Below are 20,640 nucleotides of genomic sequence, written 5' to 3' on the forward strand. Positions count from 1 at the left end.
AACCTAATATATAAATCTGAAAAATTTCTGAGACAGACACACATAGTAGAAGACTTAAAAGAGACAGACCACTAGTTGAGATTTAAGTCCCTTCTACGACATCGCAAGCAGGTAGCCATCTCCTATGTCACCTTCAATGACAGGAACTAGGTATCTGGCAGCCCATTCACCTTTGAAAAGCTCACTGATTCAGGCCCCTTTCAGACTGATGGGCTAAATTCTTATTTGCTATTCCACAGATGTTACTCTTAGTTTCACAATTAAACACTAAGGTTTGTGTGAGCTAAGACCATATGTGGCAGATAAGTGACCCAGTCCACAGGATAACCTGCTTCAAGTGTGACTTCCTCTATTGCACAGACCGGAAAACTAAAAACTACATTTCCAGACTTTCTTGCAACTGAAGTTCTAGATTTGACTTAGTTTCTGCCAACCGTAAGCATTACATAAAACCTGAATTCAGAACTGAGTGAAGTAGGGAGCAAGGTAGGGTAAAAGGCACCCATTTTTGATGGTATGAGTCAGAGCAAAGGAAGCATAATTCTGGACTCAGCAGCTCTAGCAGCAGCTTTCTGATTATAACAGGAGCACTGGCTCCCTTTGTTGCAAGGCAGCATTTGTAGGGGACTTTTAAAAGAACTGTCAGAAATAGTTGACTGAGAGAAGAGCTCTTTGATTAGCCTGAAAATTCAACAACTGAGAAGTTTCCATGGAATGTCAAAGTGAAAACTGAATAATGAACTACCCAACAAGTATTATAGAGTAAATATAGACTAAATATAGGAAGTAGAAATAACAGTGAGAGTACTCACTTCATCACTATGCGATTTTGAGCCAGTTTTGGAATTTCTAGGTCTCCTATTTCTCATTTATAATATTGGAACCAAACAGTAGTATCTACCTGTTTTTAGGAGTAAATGAGATAATACTTGCAAAGAATAGTAAATCCTTTAATGAATGTTTGCCAATGCCTTTGTTAAGATAATAAGAAACTTACATATAGAGCTACACAGCTGGAAGAAGCCTTAAAAGTCATCTAATCCAACTTCTTCATTTTACAATACCATGACCAAAGAAGGATGAAATACAGGTCCTAAACTCATAAATTCATAATCCAGGAAAAAAGATTATAAAAAAAAAAAGCACACAATATGGCACCGAATCACCTCAGTTCTTCTTCTTCTTTTTTTTTTTTAAAGGAACTCAAGTGAGAAAGTTTATTATTGTTTTTCAAGTGAGAAAGTTTATTAAACCAAAAAGTACACTCTTGATAGAATAGGTAAGCTCAAGAAAAAGAGCTGTGCCAAATCATTGTAATTCTTAAACTGAAATTCAGTTTAATTCTTAAACTGAAAAAGAGCTGTGCCAAATCATTGTAATTCTTAAACTGAAATTCTCTTTACTTGGTATTAAGTAGGTATATCATCAATATGGAAAGAAAATTCTTAATACTTAATTCCAGGAACAACCAAGTGATAAGATCATTTTTAAAAAACTGTTTATTCCGTTTCCATATTATTTTGAACATTTTGGTCCACATTTGATTCCTTTTTTTTTGTATATTTTTTTTATTGGAGTTCGATTTGCCAACATATAGTATAACACCCAGTGCTCATCCTATCAAGTGCCCCCCTTAGTGCTCATCACCCAGTCACCCTGTCCCCCCGCCCAACTCCCTCCATATTTGATTCCTATGTTCACCAGGCCAAGAAGTTTTCTAATCATTGATAAGCCCCCAAACACATACATAAACTATCTAGCACAACAGTCTTCTTTATCCTATAGTGTTATCTCCATCCGAATCTGCCACTGCCAACCATTTACCTATCAAGTAACCGGAGTAGCCTTACTCATTATTTTACATACCCATCTATAGGGAACATTCTCTGCGTCAAGATTATCTAACCTCTCCTAAATAAATGGAAAGAGGGTAGAAGAGACCTACAATATATTTTGAGGAACTTCAGCAAAGACAGGTAGTTCTTGTCTCGATTTTATTTTTTAATGGCCCAGTTTTATTCACGGTAACAAATCCTATGAAAGGATCATAGTTTCCAGTCTCCTTGCAGTTAGGAGTGGACATACGGGAATATGATGTGAGCCTGGCCACTAAGAACCTCTCCTTTATCCTTCTCTATGCCTTTCCCCTTTCCAGCTGAAAGAAGTGACCCACAGTCAACTTGGAGACCACATACGGGAAGACAGCAGAGTCTGCATCAGTCTGAGTCCACTGACTGACCACATGGAAGTGCTACTCCTGCAAATCAAACAACTGCCTCAGACTATTATGTGTGTGAAGTATTACACAATTTGGGGTTTATTTGTTACAGAAGCAACCATCATTAGGTAGTCATTAAAAGGGTAAACTTCCAGGGTGCCTGGGTGGCTCAGACAGTTAAGCATCTGCCTTAAGCTCAGGTCATGATCTCAGGATCCTGGGACTGAGTCCCACATCAGGCTCCCTGCTCAGCAGAGAGCCTCCCCCCATCTGTTCTCTCTCATGCTCACTAGTTCTCTATCAAACAAATAAATAAAATTTTAAAAAACAAAAAGGGTAAATTTCCTGGAATTTAGTCATATTGGCACCTTAAGTCCAACAAATAGTGCAAAGAAAGCTAAACATCAAGACTCTTGATATTATTATAATAAGTTACTTAAATGTTTTCTGCATTTTCATTTGTATTTTAACTTTCCAGATACTTATATTTTAATAATCTTATGAGATTACAGTTCTGAAAGTAATCTGTGGTTTAACAGAAAACATTTTTTTACAAGAAAAATTACTAAGAAAAGTATAATTTGTACACATAGGCTTTCCAGCTAGTTTCTTGGTTAAGTAACATAATGAAATTAAAACGCTATTAAGACTTACCAGTGAAGTACAAGACGCAGGATGATTATAAGGATACCACCACACTGTTTTATAGATATTGATGTATTGAATAAAGAGAGCAACCAGCAGGTAGATGAAAAAGAGAAATTCAAAGAGCAGGCTTCCATCTACAGGCAAATCAGGAATTTGGCAATGACGAACAGGACCTGGGGTGATTAAGGCTGTGATAGGTGGGACCGGAAGGCCAATAGCACTACCATTTCTGAAAGAGAAAACCACAATTAATTCAAATCGTGGTACCTTTCAATCGTAAACAGCATAAAGGGCCCCCTGCTTCCTTCCTTCTCCACTTACTGCTTAACTGCTGGCCTTCCCTCAGGACTCTACCCTAGAATCTCCTGTTCTTGTCTTCTCCCTCTACACACATTCTCTTAGTGCCCAAAAATGTGGCCACAGGTTCCATTATCTTTAACATGTTGAAAACTAAAATTTCTCTCCGTAGAGTTCACTGCTGAATTTCAGATCTATGTTATCAAGTTGTGTACTGGACTTTGCTATGTTCTTCCTCCTACAATCCTGACCCTGGTTCGTGGCCCACTCAGTAACTGCTTAAATTAGAAACCTGGGAGTTATATTAGAACTTTCCTGACTCCCCATATCCAGTCACTCTCTAAATCTTAAATATTCCACTTTGTAAAACTTTTTCCACTGCACCCTCCGGTCTAAACCCATTGCCTTAGTTCAATTACCATGTTTCACTTAAACTATTGAAGTAATCTCCCTAAAATTAACTTCATCAAATTCTCCAACCTACCTTCTCATAGATCTAAGTGAAACTGACAGTGCTACCGTCTTGCCTAAAACCCTTTAATGGCTCTCTGCTGCCAACAAGATAACATCCAGAAATTTTTAGTATGTCCTATGCAGCTCTCTACTTAACAGATTAGCCCAATCTCTTGACACTCCTCCACATGCAACCTATAGACTTGCTATTCTATAGCAAAAAAATTTCAAAATAGCAAATATGCTATTTGCTATTCTTTTGTATATTCTTTTCACCAGCAATACCACTCAAAACCACCGTCCTTAACCCCTCACCTACACATTTACTGACAAAATCCTTCAAGACTTTTTAAATTATTGAGCATATCCTCCATGAAGCTTAATGACTCAGTCAATCTAAACCAATTCATCTCACTCCTGTACCACCATTATACCTAAATTATGCCTTTACTATTGTACTTTTCATTACTATTACATAATTTCTTATATACTTTTATGTTTTGTCTATCAGATCATAATCTTAAGGACAGAGACTGTACTTTTCCTAGTTCAAGTCACATATATACCTTCATGTTGAGAAGGCAGCAGACTAATGTGGTCACAAAAGAGAGATCTCTTAATATACAAATTAAAATATAGATATTTTACTCCCCCTCTTCTGGCTGTTCTTTCTTTCTTCCAGGCTTATTTATTTATTTATTTATTTATTTATTTATTTATTTATTTATTTTAAACTTCCAGGCTTTTTTATAAATCATAAATAGATGGGCTATCGAAAATGCTAAGACGGAGGTGGGTAGGGAATAAGCTCTCCCATTGTTTACATAGCTGGGAATAGTTACAGATATCTAAGGGTCTACTATTATTTCAGAACAAGGAAAAGAAGCTTGTTTCGGATATTTCCAAAGAAGATTCAAGAGGAGGAACAATAATACTGTTACCTTCCCCTCTAAGATTTCCAAATATAGAATTATAACATTAGTATGTGACATTTATAGTACTTCAAGTGACTCATGGGAATATGAACTCTGCTCATTCTGACCAGTTAAGAATATCATGGCAGAGGGGCACCTGGGTGGCTCAGTCAGTTGAGCATCCGACTCTCGATCTCAGCTTACGTTTGATCTCGGAGGTTGAGTTCAAGCCCCATGGAGCCTACTTTAAAAAAAAAAAAAAAGAAAAAAAGAATACCATGGTAGAATCTGAAAAGAGCTAGAAGGGAAGAACAGGAATAGGTTGGGAGAGGGTGGGAAAAACTGTAAAAACTACTTCCCCTCATTTCCAAATACTAATCGAATACAACAAGCTTACCACGGAGTAGGTTGTGAAGTACCAGTAGGTCTCACACCTCACCTGTTCAATTATAAACCAATCATTAACACATTATTATTAACACATCGGCCACTGCACAACTCCAGGAGCTTTCATTCATATAGAATACAATGTGAAAGGTGCTCTGTGGAGTTGTACAAGTCGGTGGACCTGAATGTAGGCGATTAATGCCAATAGTCAATCTATTCTCTCTCCCCAGTTAGTCATGAGATAAGGAAATACAAAATTCTGAAGAAAAGTTATAAGGTTAGGAGCCTTTACTCTAGAACAAGTTAAAAATTCTTATTCCTTTTCCATCAAAAATAATGAAGGGAGAAAGCATGCTAAATTATTTGTTACTATTTAAAGGTTAAAAAGATTCTTACAGAATTTTTCCCAAGTAAAGCAGACCAACATGCTTCTGCTGTTAACAAATAAATGCTGAGGTTCAAGAAATATTCAAAACAAAGTGCAGAACATATGTATTTGTGAGATTTTACACAAGATTTTGGCTATTATACTTCAAGCCAAAAAAAAAGGGAACAAAGGTCAAAGTGATGCAGAGTATCTGAGGGAAAAAGGAAAGCTTTCTTCTAATTTGAAGGCTTAATAGGAGATAAGATCAAAGTTCTTAAAACCAAAAAAAAAAAAAAAGTTAAAATAAACAGTCTTGGTCTATATATCTCAGAAAATTAGTTAGACATATTATTTAGGAAAAACGAAAACATTATTTCTCTCACAGGATATAAAAATAGATGCAAAAAAGGCAAAATGGCACAAATATATTTGAGACACAATGTGGGATAGTCCTAGTCTAGATAGACCAGCTGAAGTCTTTGAGAAAGTAACTTTATATCCTTGAGCCTCAGTTTCTTCACTTAAAATACAGGAGTTGGAATATATTCTCTTTAAAGAATTCTTTTCAGGGACACCTGGGTGGCTCAGCAGTTGAGGTCTGCCTTCAGCCCAGGGCGGGATCCCAGGTCCCAGAATGGAGTCCCGCATCGGGCTCCCTGCGAGGAGCCTGCTTCTCTCTCTGCCTATGTCTCTGCCTCTCTCTCCGTGTCTCTCATGAATACATTTTTTAAAAAAGAATTCTTTCCAATGTTAACATAGAATATTCTTTCAAACTGTGCTACAGGTCCCCAGGATCATGCCCAGGCTTGAGGGTTCATTAGGAAGATTCACAGAACTTGGCATATAGTTGTGTTCATTACAGCAAAAGGATACAAATCAAAATTAGCAGAGGAAATAGGTACATGGGGCAAAGTCCAGAGGAAACCAGGCACAAAATTCCAAGAGTCCTTATCAGTGGAGTCATATAGGACTCACTTAAATCCTTCAGCAACTACCTGTGAAAACACATGTGAAATGCTGTCTACCAGGAAGGTTCATTAGAGGCTCAGCACCCAACGTTTTTACCAAGGTTTTGGCTAAGCATAGGGATAAAGCAAGAAAGATCCAAAAGAATAAAAAAGAATTAGGAGGGATGGAGAAAGCAGTGATCATTTGGACATGCTCAGGTCATATTATTAACAAAGTATATGCAAAGCCAAAACAAAGAAAAAAAAAATCACTCTTAGTCCTTCTCAAATAAAATTCTCCCTCAACTAAACGATCTCTGGGAAACTCAGAAACTCACAGCATATCCTCCTTCTTTAGAAGGCAATCAAGTAAATACTTTACCCTATGAATAAATCCCTGCTCCCCAGAGGGAAAAAAAAAAGAGGACATGAAACTATGGATTTCAATCTTGATTGTGTCATCAAACTAGCTCTGACATTCCCAAGCTGACCTTCACCAATCATGCTACAAACATTGGCAAATGCTCTCTCCTCCAGCTGACCTATGTCTTACAGAATCAAACATATCATCTAAATTATATCACGCTTAAGAAATTATCAATTTCTCTCCTTAGTACTCTACAAACACTCCAAAAGTGAGTTTTCCTCATCTTTCTTTGTATACATCCTTCCTAAAATTATTTTCTAGGCCATTTACCACTAGTTTTATCCATATTTCTTACAACTCTTCCTAGGTGTTATATAATAACCTATTTTAGGCTTTTTCTTTCCCATCAAAAAACAAATATAGAACCATCTATAGATGGTTAAAGAGTTAACCTCTTTAGATAAAAGTGTCACAAAATAACCACTCAATAATAGTTTTAGTAATTTTTAAAGCCATGAACAACTATGATCTTTCATTTCATTCAAATGTGTTTGAATACTGTGGAGTGGAGAAGTAGATCAAGGTGACCATGACTGGAACCCTGAGAGCCAGGATAGAAGAGCTACAAAGAAGGCAGAAAAAAGGGCAACCCGGTGGCTCAGCGGTTTAGCGCCGCCTTCGGCTGAGGATGTGATCCTGGAGACCCAGGATCAAGTCCCACATCAGGTTCCCTGCATGGAGCCTGCTTCTCCCTCTGCCTGTGTCTCTGCCTCTCTGTGTGTGTCTCTCATGAATAAATAAATAAAATATTTTTTTAAAAAAAAGGCAGAAAAAAGAACATATGATCATAGCTACATTCTTTCAAGAGCACAGGTATTTTTCAAATGTTCCTAGGTCTTTCGAGTATTCTATCTGCATACCTGAAGGAGGATTTTAGTCCACAGTTATTTTTTTTTTTTTTTAGTCCACATTTAATTCCTATATTCACTAAACCAAGGAAGAACCATCTAGAAATGTGATTTTCAATGCTTTTTTAACTAGCAGAACACTTCATTTTCCCTCCCCCAAAGGACATTTTACATGGTATTTTGATATTTATTTATTTATTCATAAGAGACAGAGAGAGAGAGAGGCAGTCACAGGCAGAGAGAGAAGCAGGCTCCATCCAGGGAGCCCGACGTGGGACTCGATCCCAGGTCTCCAGGCTTGTGCCCTAGGCTAAAGGTGGCGCTGAACCGCTGAACCACCGGACTGCTCCAGTATCTTGATATTGAAACACACAGGAGAAGGAGTTAGTCTGATTAAGAGAGGACTGGGAAACCTGAAGCCTGGACTACTAGGCCTGCCTAACTCTTCCTCCTCAAACAGTCCCCAAAACTGTGAGGAGGGATTCTATCAGGGCAGTCTGAGAACGAATTACTTAGGGGAATCCACAAAACCAAAGTAGAAGAAAATGAACAAACAACTACCAGAGTTAATACAGAGAATTAAAATTTTTTAGCTAGCTACAATCCAAGCTAGGCACAGCTACAATTTTCCATTGCAATTGTAAACAACTAAATCACTAAATTGATAGTATATATTGGTAAAATTAAGGCATGTACTTAAATACAAAACATCCTTTACCTCAAAATCTATGTTTTATAGTACCTTTCTTCAAAAGCATTTTCACTTATTCTTTTTTCTTATTTTTAAAAATGTAAACTAATACAAGTTATTGTAGAAACTTTGGAAAATTTAAACTTTCAAAAAGTACTGCAGTTTACTATTTCATTTATTTTCAACATCTTACTACAGAGCAGTGTATCACTGTTTTTAACATCAAGAAATCCAAAAAACAATAAAAAATAATAGTCTAGAATAAATTATAAGTGCTCTGTATACATATATAAATATAAAATTTGGATTGAAAATTAGTATAAGAAGAATCAGAGACTAGAAAATCCCTTCAAACTGGAATTTCAGGGAGAGCCCCACTGAAACAAGATCAGAACTGATTTTGAGGACTGAGTAGAACTTTGGAAAGTCAGAAAGAAAGAGGGAGGGCAGGCCAGGAAGAGAGAAGTGCACAAGTAACATCAGGAAAGCCTGAAAAGGCAACAGTACTGATTACTACTAGTAGTGAAAACTAGAATCCAAGCAAGAGAAAACTATTCAGAGAGGAAGCAGAAAATAAGCGACAAAAATTATCTTGTTCAAACACTTGATATAAAGTAAAAGTCACCTCTTTCCACTGCTACATGACTGAAACTCCTCATGAAATGAGTTATCCTAGATCAGATTAGAAATAATTCATCCTAACTTTAAAAATTAGGAACAAAGATAAATTTCCACTAAAAAGACCAAATTCTTTATTTTTATATACAAGTCTTACAATGTTTGGGTTACAATCGAGTTTATTCATTTCAAACAATTTTTTGAACAAAATAATTTTTAAGACTCTTAATAGAATATGACTTATAATTTTATTTTTTATTTTATTTTTTATTATTTTTTTTAAATTTTTATTTATTTATGATAGTCACACAGAGAGAGAGAGAGAGAGGCAGAGACACAGGCAGAGGGAGAAGCAGGCTCCATGCACCGGGAGCCCGACGTGGGACTCGATCCCGGGTCTCCAGGATCGGGCCCTGGGCCAAAGGCAGGCACTAAACCGCTGTGTCACCCAGGGATCCCGACTTATAATTTTAGAATTTCATGTTAACTATCAGTTTTAATTTGTCCTCCTCTGCTAAAAAAAAAAAAAAAAAAAAAAGAACGCTAGTAAAGAGTTAAACGACAACACTCCTCTTGTACTTTATTCTTTTTTAAAGATTTTATTTATTTATTCATGAGAGACACACACACACACAGAGAGAGAGAGAGAGAGAGAGAGGCAGAGAACAGGCAGAGGGAGAAGCAGGCTCCATGCAGGAAGCCTGATGTGGGACTCGATCCCAGAACTCCAGGATCACACCCTGGGCCAAAGGCAAGCACTAAACCGCTGAGCCACCCAGGGATCCCCTCCTCTTGTACTTTAATTCACTTCTCCCTTTTTTTAATAGCTAACAAGCTATTAATGATGATTAGATGATTAGAATTTCGATTATCAGCCATAGGTGAGAACTGGACTGCTTTCACTTTGTGGGCTCTATATCACAGCTTTCCACTCCAAAATATGCTGAAATACTGAGCTTTCAATCTTCAGGGCAGGATTCCCACCTCACTGCCAAGAAATAACCCTGATAAGCAAGTATCTGAATAGCATGATGACTGCTATGTTAGTCATACTGATCATAGTATATTACAAATTATGTATAGTCTTATTTCTCCTTTACCTGTTTCTCAGGCCTGTTCCATTGCCGCAGCCCCCACCAACCAAAGTCTGTAAAGAAGGTAAAGCTGAACGGCTTAGCTGCTGCCGACTAGGGCCCCTCCTTCCACCGGGCATGTCCGGGAACCAGTCTGCTTCCAGCGCCACCTGTAGCTGCAACCTAGGTTAATGGCTGTCAACCTGTTTCAACTGAACAAAAGAAAAGACATTTAAATATCAGTTTACTATTTTTAAACTAAGCAATGTAACAAAACAACAGAAAAACTGAGTGAGCAGGCCTTGTAAAACCAGATATTCAAATAAATGCTCCCCCAGTGTCTATTACCTACTTTATTCTAAAGAAAGGACTTGGGCAGCCCGGAGGGCTCAGTGGTTTAGTGCTGCCATCAGCCCAGGGCCTGATCCTGGAGACCCAGGAGCTCCCTGCATGGAGCCTGCTTCTCCCTCTGCCTGTGTCTCTGCCTCTGTGTGTGTGTGTCTCTCTCATGAATAGATAAATAAAATCTTAAAAAAATAAATAAATAAAAAATAAAGAAAGGACTATTCAGACTTTAATGGGTCAGAAGCCTAAGTTCTGATCTAAGCTTTGTTCAGCCTTAGGTAAGTCACAGTTTGTGTCTTTCCTGAGTTGACCTGTCGTATGAATGATATGACACTCAGGTAAAAGTTAACAAGAAATGTCTAACATACACATTTTCAATTCATATGTAATACTTTACAGTAAACCACTGGAAATACAAGAAAAGCAGCACTGTCCAAAATGTCGGGTTTCGTGATCAAGGGATCTGGGTTCAGGGGATTGGATCTGCTACATATTATGAGACTGTAGCTCAAGCATTTAACCTCTGAGTTTGTTTAGTCAAAAGTGTTTCTTGACCTACAGAGGTTGCCGCAAGGACTGACAAGATGGAAGAAAGTACAGCAGTTGGCCTATTAGCTCTTTAAAAGTAAACTGTTTGGGGGCAGCCCGGGTGGCTCAGCGGTTTAGTGCCAGCTTCGGCCCAGAGCATGATCCTGGAGACCCGGGGTCGAGTCCCACATCAGACTCCCTGCACAGAGCCTGCTTCTCCCTCTGCCTGTGTCTCTGCCTCTCTCTCTCTCTCTCTCTCTCTCTCTCTGTGTATCCCTAATAAATAAATAAAATCTTTAAAAAAAATCTTAAAAAAAAAAAAAAGCAAACTGTTCAAATGGCAACTCCATATGTCAGTGCAAATATCAGAAGAGGCTATGGTGGATGCACACTGCAGAAAAAACTGGTATAAAATCATTCAAAAATCACTTACACGGTAGGATTAAAAGACAAGGAACAAAGACCCTCACCGGGAAAAAAAAAAGGGGGGGGGTCTGTTTATATATACGCCCCCAAATCTGCTTCCTAAGTAATACTGGGGGGAAAAAAACCTGAAAAATGGAAAAGCCCTGGTTTTCAAATGTTCCTGCAGACCGATCCGGTGTTCCGTATTCCTAACAGCTTCTGGCTGTGGACTAAGAAACGCCAGAGGAGACGAAACAGCCAAACCGTTGGGCGTCAGGACTGCTGGTCCGCGCTCCATTAACGAGGGAAAGAAAAGTGTGAAACTGGGATAGAAGAGGTGAGAGGATGGGGGTGGGGGTGGGGGGCAGCTGACAAGGGACCACACACTTCCACAGACTGGCCCTTACAAGGGGAACCACGACAAAGCGCTTCTTCCTGCGCAAACCGGGGAGCCGCAGCAGGCCGAGACGACCCCGCGGCGCGGAGGCTCGGTCATACTCACGCATGGAGGAGGCCCGGCCGGCGGGGCGGGATCCCGGGGAGGCGGCGGCGGCGGCGGCGGCACAGGCTGGACCCCAGGCGAGAGCACTCCCTCCCCGCGTTGACGCGCTCCAAACCGGCTGCTCGTCCGCAGGCCGTCCCCGCCCGGGAAGGCGACAGGAGGTGCAGGCTTCGGGCTGCCAGCCCGCGCCCCGGCCCCAGGTCACTACCAGAGTCAGAGCCAGAGCTAAAGTTAGAGGCAGAACCCGGCCGGGTCAGCACTCATCCCCGGCCTCCATTACCGCGGAGCTCAGCAGACGTGGCAGCGCACGGAGATGACGTCAGCTCCGCGACTGGCGGCCGCCCGGGTGCCCAGCCGGCGTCCGGAACTCCGCGCTGGGTCCCGGGAGCGGGCACCCCACCCCCTCCTGCGTGCGCCTGCGCAGTGGGCCGCGCCTGCCCCGGCGGCGCTGGCCTGCGTGTTTTCTCCCTGGGCCCCTGCGATGCGCTGGCTCCACTTTGGGGGACCTGGGCTGTCCCCTGGACGCCCCTTAACAACCAAGTACAAAATGTCACCTCAGTTTTACAGATGGGGGAGGTTGGGAGATGTCACCGGAGGTCGCCTTCCTGCCAGGTAAAAGGACTCCCCAAGTCGTGAGGTCATGCTTCAGCATCCAGTCGTGCGCTATTGTAGGTGAAGGACTGGATGGGTGCGGAGTTGGGAGGATGCCACAGCTTGCTCAGGCTACCGGACACGGGGCACCAGGAGAACACAGTGATTGCGATAGAGCAGATGCAACAAAAGTATCCCCCAGGTCCAGATGGTAGCGTGCAATTCATCGTAATTTATTCAGAGTAATAAATTCTGCGGGGATGGTAGTGGTGGCGATACCGAGGAAGACTTCACAGTGAGCTTGGGTGTTGAAGCCGAGGCTTCAAGAATGAAGAGGTTGCTCGTGGAGGAATGGCTTTTTTTTTTTTAAGGATTTTTATTTTATTTATTTATTCATGAGAATACACAGGAGAGAGAGAGAGAGAGGCAGAGATACAGGCAGAGGGAGAAGCAGGCTCCAGGCAGGGAGCCCGACGTGGGACTCGATCCCGGGTCTCCAGGATCAGGCCCTGGGCTGAAGGCGGCGCTAAACCACTGAGCCACCTGGGCTGCCCATTTTTCCTATTTTATAGAGGAAACAAGTTTTAAGAGAGGTTAAATAACTTGTTGAAAATAACCCAGCTAATAAGTGGCAGAGCAGAATTTAGAGCCAGAAGGACCAATATCAAAACTACTAAGCTTAGTAATATTCCAAATATTCTTAGTGTCCTTATGTGCTAGAGAATTTTTTTTTATTTTTTTTAATTTTTATTTATTTATGATAGTCACAGAGAGGCAGAGAGAGAATTTTCATTAATGAATACAAACCCAAATACAGAAAGCCCAGATCATTACATATTTCTGTAACTTTGTACATTTATTTTCCTATTTGCTCTGCTTCCTAGCTTGCTACATTGAAACACCTTTGCCATTTTTCTGTTGGCTCACCACCATCCTTCGTTCATTCAGCAGTTATTTGTTTAGAGCTGACTGTACCAGGTACTTAGTGAACAAGACAGATAGGTCCCTGACCTCCTGGAGCTTATATTCTAACAGGAAGCATTTAATGAAATAATTACACATTATAAGAACTATGGAGACAAACAGGCTAAGGTAGAAAATAAGGAAGGTTCTATTTTGAGGGAGGGAATGGCATCTCAGCAGAAACCTGAATGTTGGGGAGGAACCAGAGAGGCAAAGATGGGAGGGAAAAGCAGTTGAGATAGAAGACAAAACTTAATGCAGAGATTATAAGGTGGGCAAGAGCTTGGCATGTTTGAGAACACAAAGCTGTATAGCTAGGTTGTGGTGAGCAAAGCAGAATGTGGCATGAAATGAATCTGAAGACAAAGGAAGAGCTTATATGTGGAGAATTTTGCATTTTAAATTAGGGGATGGCGTAGGACCCAGAAATCTGTGATTTTAATAGCTTCAGGATTCTGGCAGTTAACTTACATATGGGAACCACTGGAATAAACCACCTCATCTGTTAAGGAAATGAAACAATTATTGTTCCATGCAGCTCATTCCTCCTTTATACGGGGCCCATTTATCTCCCAATCTCTTCTATGTCTTCTTCCACATAGATAAACAATGTAAAGTTGTAGAAAATACTGACTTATTCTTATTTCAAAGACATAACACAAGGTGATTTCCTTTTTCTTCTGGTTACAGAAAGCTGAAATAACAGAAAATAAAGACTTCTTTATTAAAGTTCTAAAAATTATTCTCCACTATATTCATTTTAGACTAACTCTGAAGCAAAGCTTACTCGGTGTTCAGCTATGTAACACACTGTGTTAGTTATGTGCCTTCAATGAACCATTCATTTTGAAGTACTGCATACCTTCTGGAAGTACAAGAAATGAATTTCAAATTTTCATTTGGATTCCTGAAGAAGTCTTGTATAATATAGTGTTGGAGATCCATGCTCTCTTCTTGCCTACTCACCCAAAGTAAGTGATATAACCCATTCCTAACTAATCAACATTATTGTATCTTTCATCATTCCTCAGTGTACATCCTAAACCTCCACGACCATCAATCTTTTCTACCCCCACCTTCTGCAAATTGTGGCTTCCCTGTTTTTAGTGTCTCCAACACAATATTCCTTAACTGCAATATTTTATTTTCATTTCAATATACCCCTCACACCCCTTTTCCAAATTTCCATCTCATATTGATCTTTCCACTGAAACCAATAGCAATTACATATTGCCTTATGCTGTAAATAATTTCTGGGGAAGTATATTTGTCTTCCCGCTAGTTTTAAACCCGGCACATATCTCATCTTGTACTTTCGTGTATTTCTACAGAGCCTAGGATGTTACCTTGCACATTTTAGTAAATTGAGTAAATTTACATTGAATAAATACTTGTATGATTACTATATATACCCATGTATAGTTATAAACCTGTACTGTCCAGTATAATGTTACCGATTTTTCCCATGTCTAAGTCACCCCAGTTGTTATAAATTCCTATTACAAAGAGATTTGTGCTAGGCTATTTTTCACCCCTTGGGTTCTAACAGTGTTGTAATCATTCAGGTATTCAACAAATCTATACTATAAGAAGCAGTTTAATGTCATGCAAAGAACTTGCTAGCCTACGTTGTACCACTAACTGTGAAGTTGTGGGCAAGAAACATCCGTTTTGATCGTCAGTTTTCAGGCTGCAGAAAATAAGGTGCTTTAAATATGCCACAGAATGTAAGGAATTACCATTATTAGACATATTTTCCCAGGGGATGCCTTTTATTCATTCTCTCCTGGACTTTGTATGAGAGAGAGAGATGGAGTTTGAACATTTCACTACACCTGGCGACGTGAAGCTGCTCACTACAGTTCGGCTCCAAACAAGCGGGACTAGAGGCGCGCCGCCAGCCCAGCACTCGGGGGACGTCCCAGGGCCGCCCTTGCGGAGAAATCGGGCCGCCGGCCGGGGCTGGGGGCGGGGAGGCGCAGAGGTGCGCGGCCATCCGTGTGCGGGCGGCCCTCCGCCCACCTGGTCTTCTCCGTGCGGGACGGCCCTCCTCCCACCTGGTCATCTGCGTGCAGGGCGGCCCTCGCCCACCTGGTCATCTGCATGCGGGGCTGCCCTCCGCCCACCTGGTCATCTGCATTCCGTGCGGCCCTCCGCCCACCTGGTCTTCTCCGTGCGGGACGGCTCTCCGCCCACCTGGTCATCTCCCTCGGGGCGGCCCTCCGCCCACCTGGTCATCTCCCTGCGGGACGGCCCTCCGCCCACCTGGTCATCCGCGTGCGGGGCGGTCCTCCACCCACCAGCTGGGGCGCCCACCGCCATCTTTGTGCGGGGCGGCCCTCCGCCCACGTGGTGCGGCACCCACGGTCCTCTCCTTGTGCGGCGCCATCTTTGTGCGGGGCGGCCCCCGCCCACGTGACGTGTCTCCCCGCCCCCCGCCCGGGCCATCTTTGTGCGGGGCTGCCTTTCCGCCGGCGCGGCCGCGGGGCCTCGGCAGTGGCGTGCGGGCGATGGAGCGGGGGGCGCGCCCGCGGCTCGGGCTGTGGCTGCTGCTGCTGTTCCTGCCCCCAGTGCCGGGCCGCCAGAAGGAGTCAGGTGGGCTCCGGGTCCGGTGCGGTCCGGAGGCGCCGGCCCTCCCCCCGGTCCCCGGTGCGGCCGGCTGATGCTGCGGCCGCTGGGCGCAGGGCTGGGCCGAGGGCACCGGGCGCCTTGGAGCGTGAGCGACCGCGTCCGGGCGGCGCTGCTTGTACTGCAGGGACCCCGGGGACCAACCCGTCCTGAGGGATCTGGGTGGGGGCGTCTCTGGCTTTTCATTGATCCCTTTATAGGGGTCGCTTTGATTAGGAGAAGGGGAGAATGCATGTCACCGGTTTATTCCCAGTGCTCTGAACGCCAGGCTGGGACATTTCCCCACTTGTTGGACACCCAATAGCTCAGTAGAGAAGCCGACTTGACCCAAGAGCTGGCGAGTCACAGAAAGCATCCTTCCCGGCGTTTCGTTCCCATCAGTGGAATAGTTAGATTCGGTGTCTGCAGGTTTTGGCCTTCTCTTGGCTCTCTGCATGCCTCCTGCTGCTAGCAAAGGAGAATGCTCAGGATATTCTGTTAACTCTCGTTTGCTTCTTGAAGGTTCAAGGTGGAAAGTGTTCATTGAGCAAATTAACAGGTCTTTGGAGAATTACGAACCATGTTCAAGTCAAAACTGCAGCTGCTACCATGGGTGAGTGTCTTTTGAGAGTTGAGTGCTTGTCATAAGAATTCCTTTAAATTCTCCCAAGAGACCTGGGTCACAGTGATGGGAGAGCCAAGCATGCCTTGATAAAAGGCACAGTTCCTGTGGTGGGTTTCCGTAGGATAGGAGGGGCCCAGGTAGACTCAGCAAGGCTGCTCACTGCTAGGAATGAAGCTGCGCATCTTTGTCGGTGTTCCACACCGGACTGAAAGCTTCTTGAGGTCAAGGCCTAGGTCTTTTAATCAGTGTTGCATCGGTGGTGCTGGCCCTCAGTAAGTACTCAGTAAATATTGTCAGAGGGAGGAGCCTATTTATAGATGGACCCAATCATAAATTTCCTATTGGTTATTTTTTAAGTATGCGAGTTATGGCTGAGAGGGTAGTGTGGTAGAGAGATGACTTTGAAAGCAGTCTTGGGGGCAGCCCCGGGTGGCTCAGCGGTTTAGCACCGCCTTCAGCTCAGGGCGTGATCCTGGGGTCCTGGGATTGAGTCCTGCATCGGGCTCCCTGCATGGAGCCTGCTCCTCCCTCTGCCTGTGTCTCTGCCTCTCTCTCTCTCTGTCTCTCAAGAATAAATAAATAAAATCTTAAAAAAAAAAAAAAGTCTTGGGGTTTAGTTGCAGATCTCCCATTGATTATCCATGTGGCAAGTCACTTAACTTCTCTGGGTCTTAGATTCCTCATCAGCTAAATAGCTGGGCCCTTGAGTTCCTCATGTGTCATTCTAGGATTCCTCAAAAAATTCATCTAATGCTTATGACACTTACTGAAAACTGTGCACTGAACTTTAAAAGGGATACAAAATAGTATAATTTCTGGTGATTACTGTCAGGTTGTATGTGACGTGAGTGGGGGCCAGACAGACCAGAATAGGGGTGTCAGTCTGAGACCAAGGGCATCAGACAGTGTCATACTGTAAGTCATAAATCATACCTTCTGTGGAATTGAGAGAAGAGGAGATCAGTGGGACTGCGGTGACTAGGAGCACATGGGTGTGTTGTGTGAGTATCAAAGGAGAAATTGCATCAATCAGAGGGCAGACAATCCAGATGGAGAGAGGAAGAAGAGAAATTGACTTGCTTTTTCCTCTTTGTGGCTTTATTGTTTTGGTTTAGATTACCTATGTGCTTCTGGGGGAAATGTTGCTCATTCCTGCCCTCTATTCTTTCCCTGGGGTACAGTGTTTTCTTTTTTTTTTTTTTTTTCAATTTTTATTTATTTATGATAGTCACAGACAGAGAGAGAGAGAGAGGCAGAGACACAGGCCGAGGGAGAAGCAGGCTCCATGCACCGGGAGCCCGATGTGGGATTCGATCCCGGGTCCCCAGGATCGCGCCCCGGGCCAAAGGCAGGCGCCAAACCGCTGCGCCACCCAGGGATCCCAGTACAGTGTTTTCTAATACTAAATCTAAACCCACAGATAGGTAGTAGGTGGAATGGTACTGCTTTCTTGACCTGCTTTCCTTGACGATTCACTTTCTTTCCCAGGGTCATAGAAGAGGATCTGACTCCTTTCCGAGGAGGTATCTCCAGGAAGATGATGGCAGAGGTAGTCAGACGGAAACTAGGGACCCACTATCAGATCATTAAGAACAGACTATACCGAGAAAATGACTGCATGTTCCCTTCAAGGTAAGAGTTATGAGATAGATATATCTCTGATCTTTGTTTTTGATCTTTTTTTAAAAAGATTTTATTTATTTATTCACGAGAGACAGAGAGAAGCAGAAGTACAGGCAGAGGGAGAGGCAGGCTCCATGCAGGGAGCCTGATGTGGAACTCGATCCTGGGACTCCGGGATCATGCCCTGGGCCGAAGGCAGGCGCTAAACCACTGAGCCACTCAGGCTGCCCTCTTCTGATCTTCTTATATATGGGCTTACTTGATACTGTTCTTGTAGAGAAATTAATTAAAAGGATCCATCAATGAGTCTCTCTTCACGTTTCAAAGAGAATACAAAATAGTGACAAGCTCTCCTTGGGGATTTTTTTTGCCAATTCCCTTTCTCCCATATTAACGTCTATCTCCTCCTCCTTCTTAAGGCTTGGGCACATCGCTGGTTGTACTGGCTGTAGCTCTGCACTACTCATCTTTCCCCAGATATAGAAGCTGCAGGGTACAGGCTGATAAGACCTGGCAGGGGTGAGCTAGGCTCGAGGAGCGGTACTGAGTGTTCATCACAGGCCAAGTATCGTTCTAGCTATTGGTATTTGAAGAGAGGTGGCGGAAAGTTAAGAGTAACTGGAGCTGAAGATTATGCAAGCTATACTAGCCAGGAAGGTGTGGGAGCTGAGGTAACATCAGTGGGCTGAGGGCTGGAGCCCATTGGGGAAAGGTCATGGACTGAGCCTGGAAATTGGATTTAGGTAGCATTATATGTTTATACAACAGATGAGAAACATCCCTTTTAGAAGACTTTTTTTTTTTTAACTCAAATCTTTATAAAATTACAAAGTACAAAAATTCAGAGGCCATAGTTATTCCCCTGCCTAAGATCTTCTTTCCAATCTTTATTCTGTCATTAAAAGTAAAGTGAATGAAGGGCACCTGGGTGGCTCAATCAGTTAAGCATCTGCCTTCAGCTTAGGTCATGATCCCAGGGTCCTGGGATCAAGTCCCATGTCAGGCTCCCCCTTCATCAGGGAGTCTGCTGCTTCTTCCTCTGCCCCTCCCCTCTACTCATGTGCACTTGCATGTGCACGCGCTCTCTCTCTCAAATAAATAAAATGTTTTTTTAAAAAGTGAGCAGTATTGCAAATAGCATCCATCCATATGAACATAAGAATGATTCTTAATAACTTTATTACAAATTACTACATTTTTGCGATCCCTGGGTGGCGCAGCGGTTTGGCGCCTGCCTTTGGCCCAGGGCGCGATCCTGGAGACCCGGGATCGAATCACATGTCGGGCTCCCGGTGCATGGAGCCTGCTTCTCCCTCTGCCTGTGTCTCTGCCTCTCTCTCTCTCTCTGTGTGACTATCATAAATAAATAAAAATTTAAAAAAAATTAAAAAAAACCAAAAAAAAACCAAATTACTACATTTTCATTATCAAAAATATGTAAAAACAACAACAAAAAAATTAAAAATCACTTAGTGTCCTACTGTGAAGTAATCACAATTATACTTTTATTATCAAGTGTCAGGGGCAAATAAGGTGGTACGTGGGGAAGATTATTGAGGTATTTTACCTTTTTTTATCTTATTTTTTTAAAAAGATTTTATTTATTTACTTGAGAGAGAGAGAGAGCAAGCATTGGGGAGGGGTAGAGGGAGAGAGTGAGAGAGGCAGACTCACTGCTGAGCAGGAAGCTGAATTCGGGGCTCCATCCCAGGACCCAGAGATCATGATCTGGGCCAAAGGCAGACATTCAACCCATTGAGCCACCCAGGCATTCTTATTGAGGTATTTTAAACAGATATTTTTTTAAAAGATTTTATTTATTCATGACACACACACACACACACACACACACACAGAGGCAGAGACACAGGCAGAGGGAGAAGAGGCTCCATGCAGGGAGCCAGGATGTGGGACTCGATCCCGGAACTCCAGGATCACGCCCTGAGCTGAAGGCAGCACTGAACCGCTGAGCCACCCAGGCTGCCCTTAAACAAATATTTGTTACATTACTTGGGACAGTAAGAGAGGCTTTACAAATTATGAGTGTAGAGGAATTTTTGATTTCTACAAATGAGAAAGAAAATATGAGTATAGACATTGTTAGACTTTGAAAGCTTACGTTATGTTTAATAGTTAGCTGAGCAATTTTCAGATGAAGTTAAATACATTCAAAGTTTCTGAAGGGCACATACCTCTCGTTCCAGACCTTATAACATTTTGGTCAGAATCGTGAGCTCTTAGAAATGTTTGTAAGGGAGTACAGACCTTTTATTGACGATAAAATAGTGTATGTATATATACATATGAAATGCATGGAAAGTTCCCTGTCCCAACTGCATGCACAACCAAGGAAACAGAGTTGAGCAAAAAAGAAACAAAGTGAAATATTTGGAACCAGTGTCCCTAATGAAATGGATATAGTTGAATAATATCTCAGATTCCCATCTAGCCAAAAATATTATCTTTCTTTTTTTAAAGATTGTATTTATTTATTCATGAGAGACACACAGATTGAGGCAGAGACACAGGCAGAAGGAGAAGCAGGCTCCATACAGGGAGCCCA

The 20,640-nt window shown here is 42.4% G+C and overlaps 2 protein-coding genes across 7 annotated transcripts in view; one reads left to right on the forward strand and one right to left on the reverse strand.

The window, feature by feature from the left end:
* Window positions 1–15,565, reverse strand: part of TMEM39A (transmembrane protein 39A) — a 36,759-nt gene extending 21,194 nt beyond the window's left edge. The window contains exons 1-4 of one of the 5 annotated variants that reach the window (XM_025476542.3): window positions 14,962–15,565; window positions 13,694–13,916; window positions 9,916–10,100; window positions 2,873–3,095 (exon numbers count right to left, since the gene is read on the reverse strand). In XM_025476542.3, the coding sequence (XP_025332327.1) occupies window positions 2,873–3,095; window positions 9,916–10,028 (336 nt within the window). In that variant the 5' untranslated portion in view covers window positions 10,029–10,100; window positions 13,694–13,916; window positions 14,962–15,565. Of the gene's footprint in view, window positions 1–2,872; window positions 3,096–4,658; window positions 4,778–9,915; window positions 10,101–11,668; window positions 12,016–13,693; window positions 13,917–14,961 lie in introns of those variants that run through there. The other 4 variants (XR_007408041.1, XM_025476535.3, XM_025476549.3 and 1 more) reach the window with 4 other exon arrangements.
* Window positions 12,121–20,640, forward strand: part of POGLUT1 (protein O-glucosyltransferase 1) — a 31,503-nt gene continuing 22,983 nt past the window's right edge. The window contains exons 1-4 of one of the 2 annotated variants that reach the window (XM_025476580.3): window positions 12,121–12,280; window positions 13,987–14,193; window positions 16,352–16,442; window positions 17,943–18,086. In XM_025476580.3, the coding sequence (XP_025332365.1) occupies window positions 14,166–14,193; window positions 16,352–16,442; window positions 17,943–18,086 (263 nt within the window). In that variant the 5' untranslated portion in view covers window positions 12,121–12,280; window positions 13,987–14,165. Of the gene's footprint in view, window positions 12,281–13,986; window positions 14,194–15,644; window positions 15,818–16,351; window positions 16,443–17,942; window positions 18,087–20,640 lie in introns of those variants that run through there. The other variant, XM_025476570.3, reaches the window with a different exon arrangement.

Source organism: Canis lupus, chromosome 33 (assembly GCF_003254725.2).
Source record: "Canis lupus dingo isolate Sandy chromosome 33, ASM325472v2, whole genome shotgun sequence".
In the NCBI taxonomy this organism is placed as follows: Eukaryota; Metazoa; Chordata; class Mammalia; order Carnivora; family Canidae; genus Canis; species Canis lupus.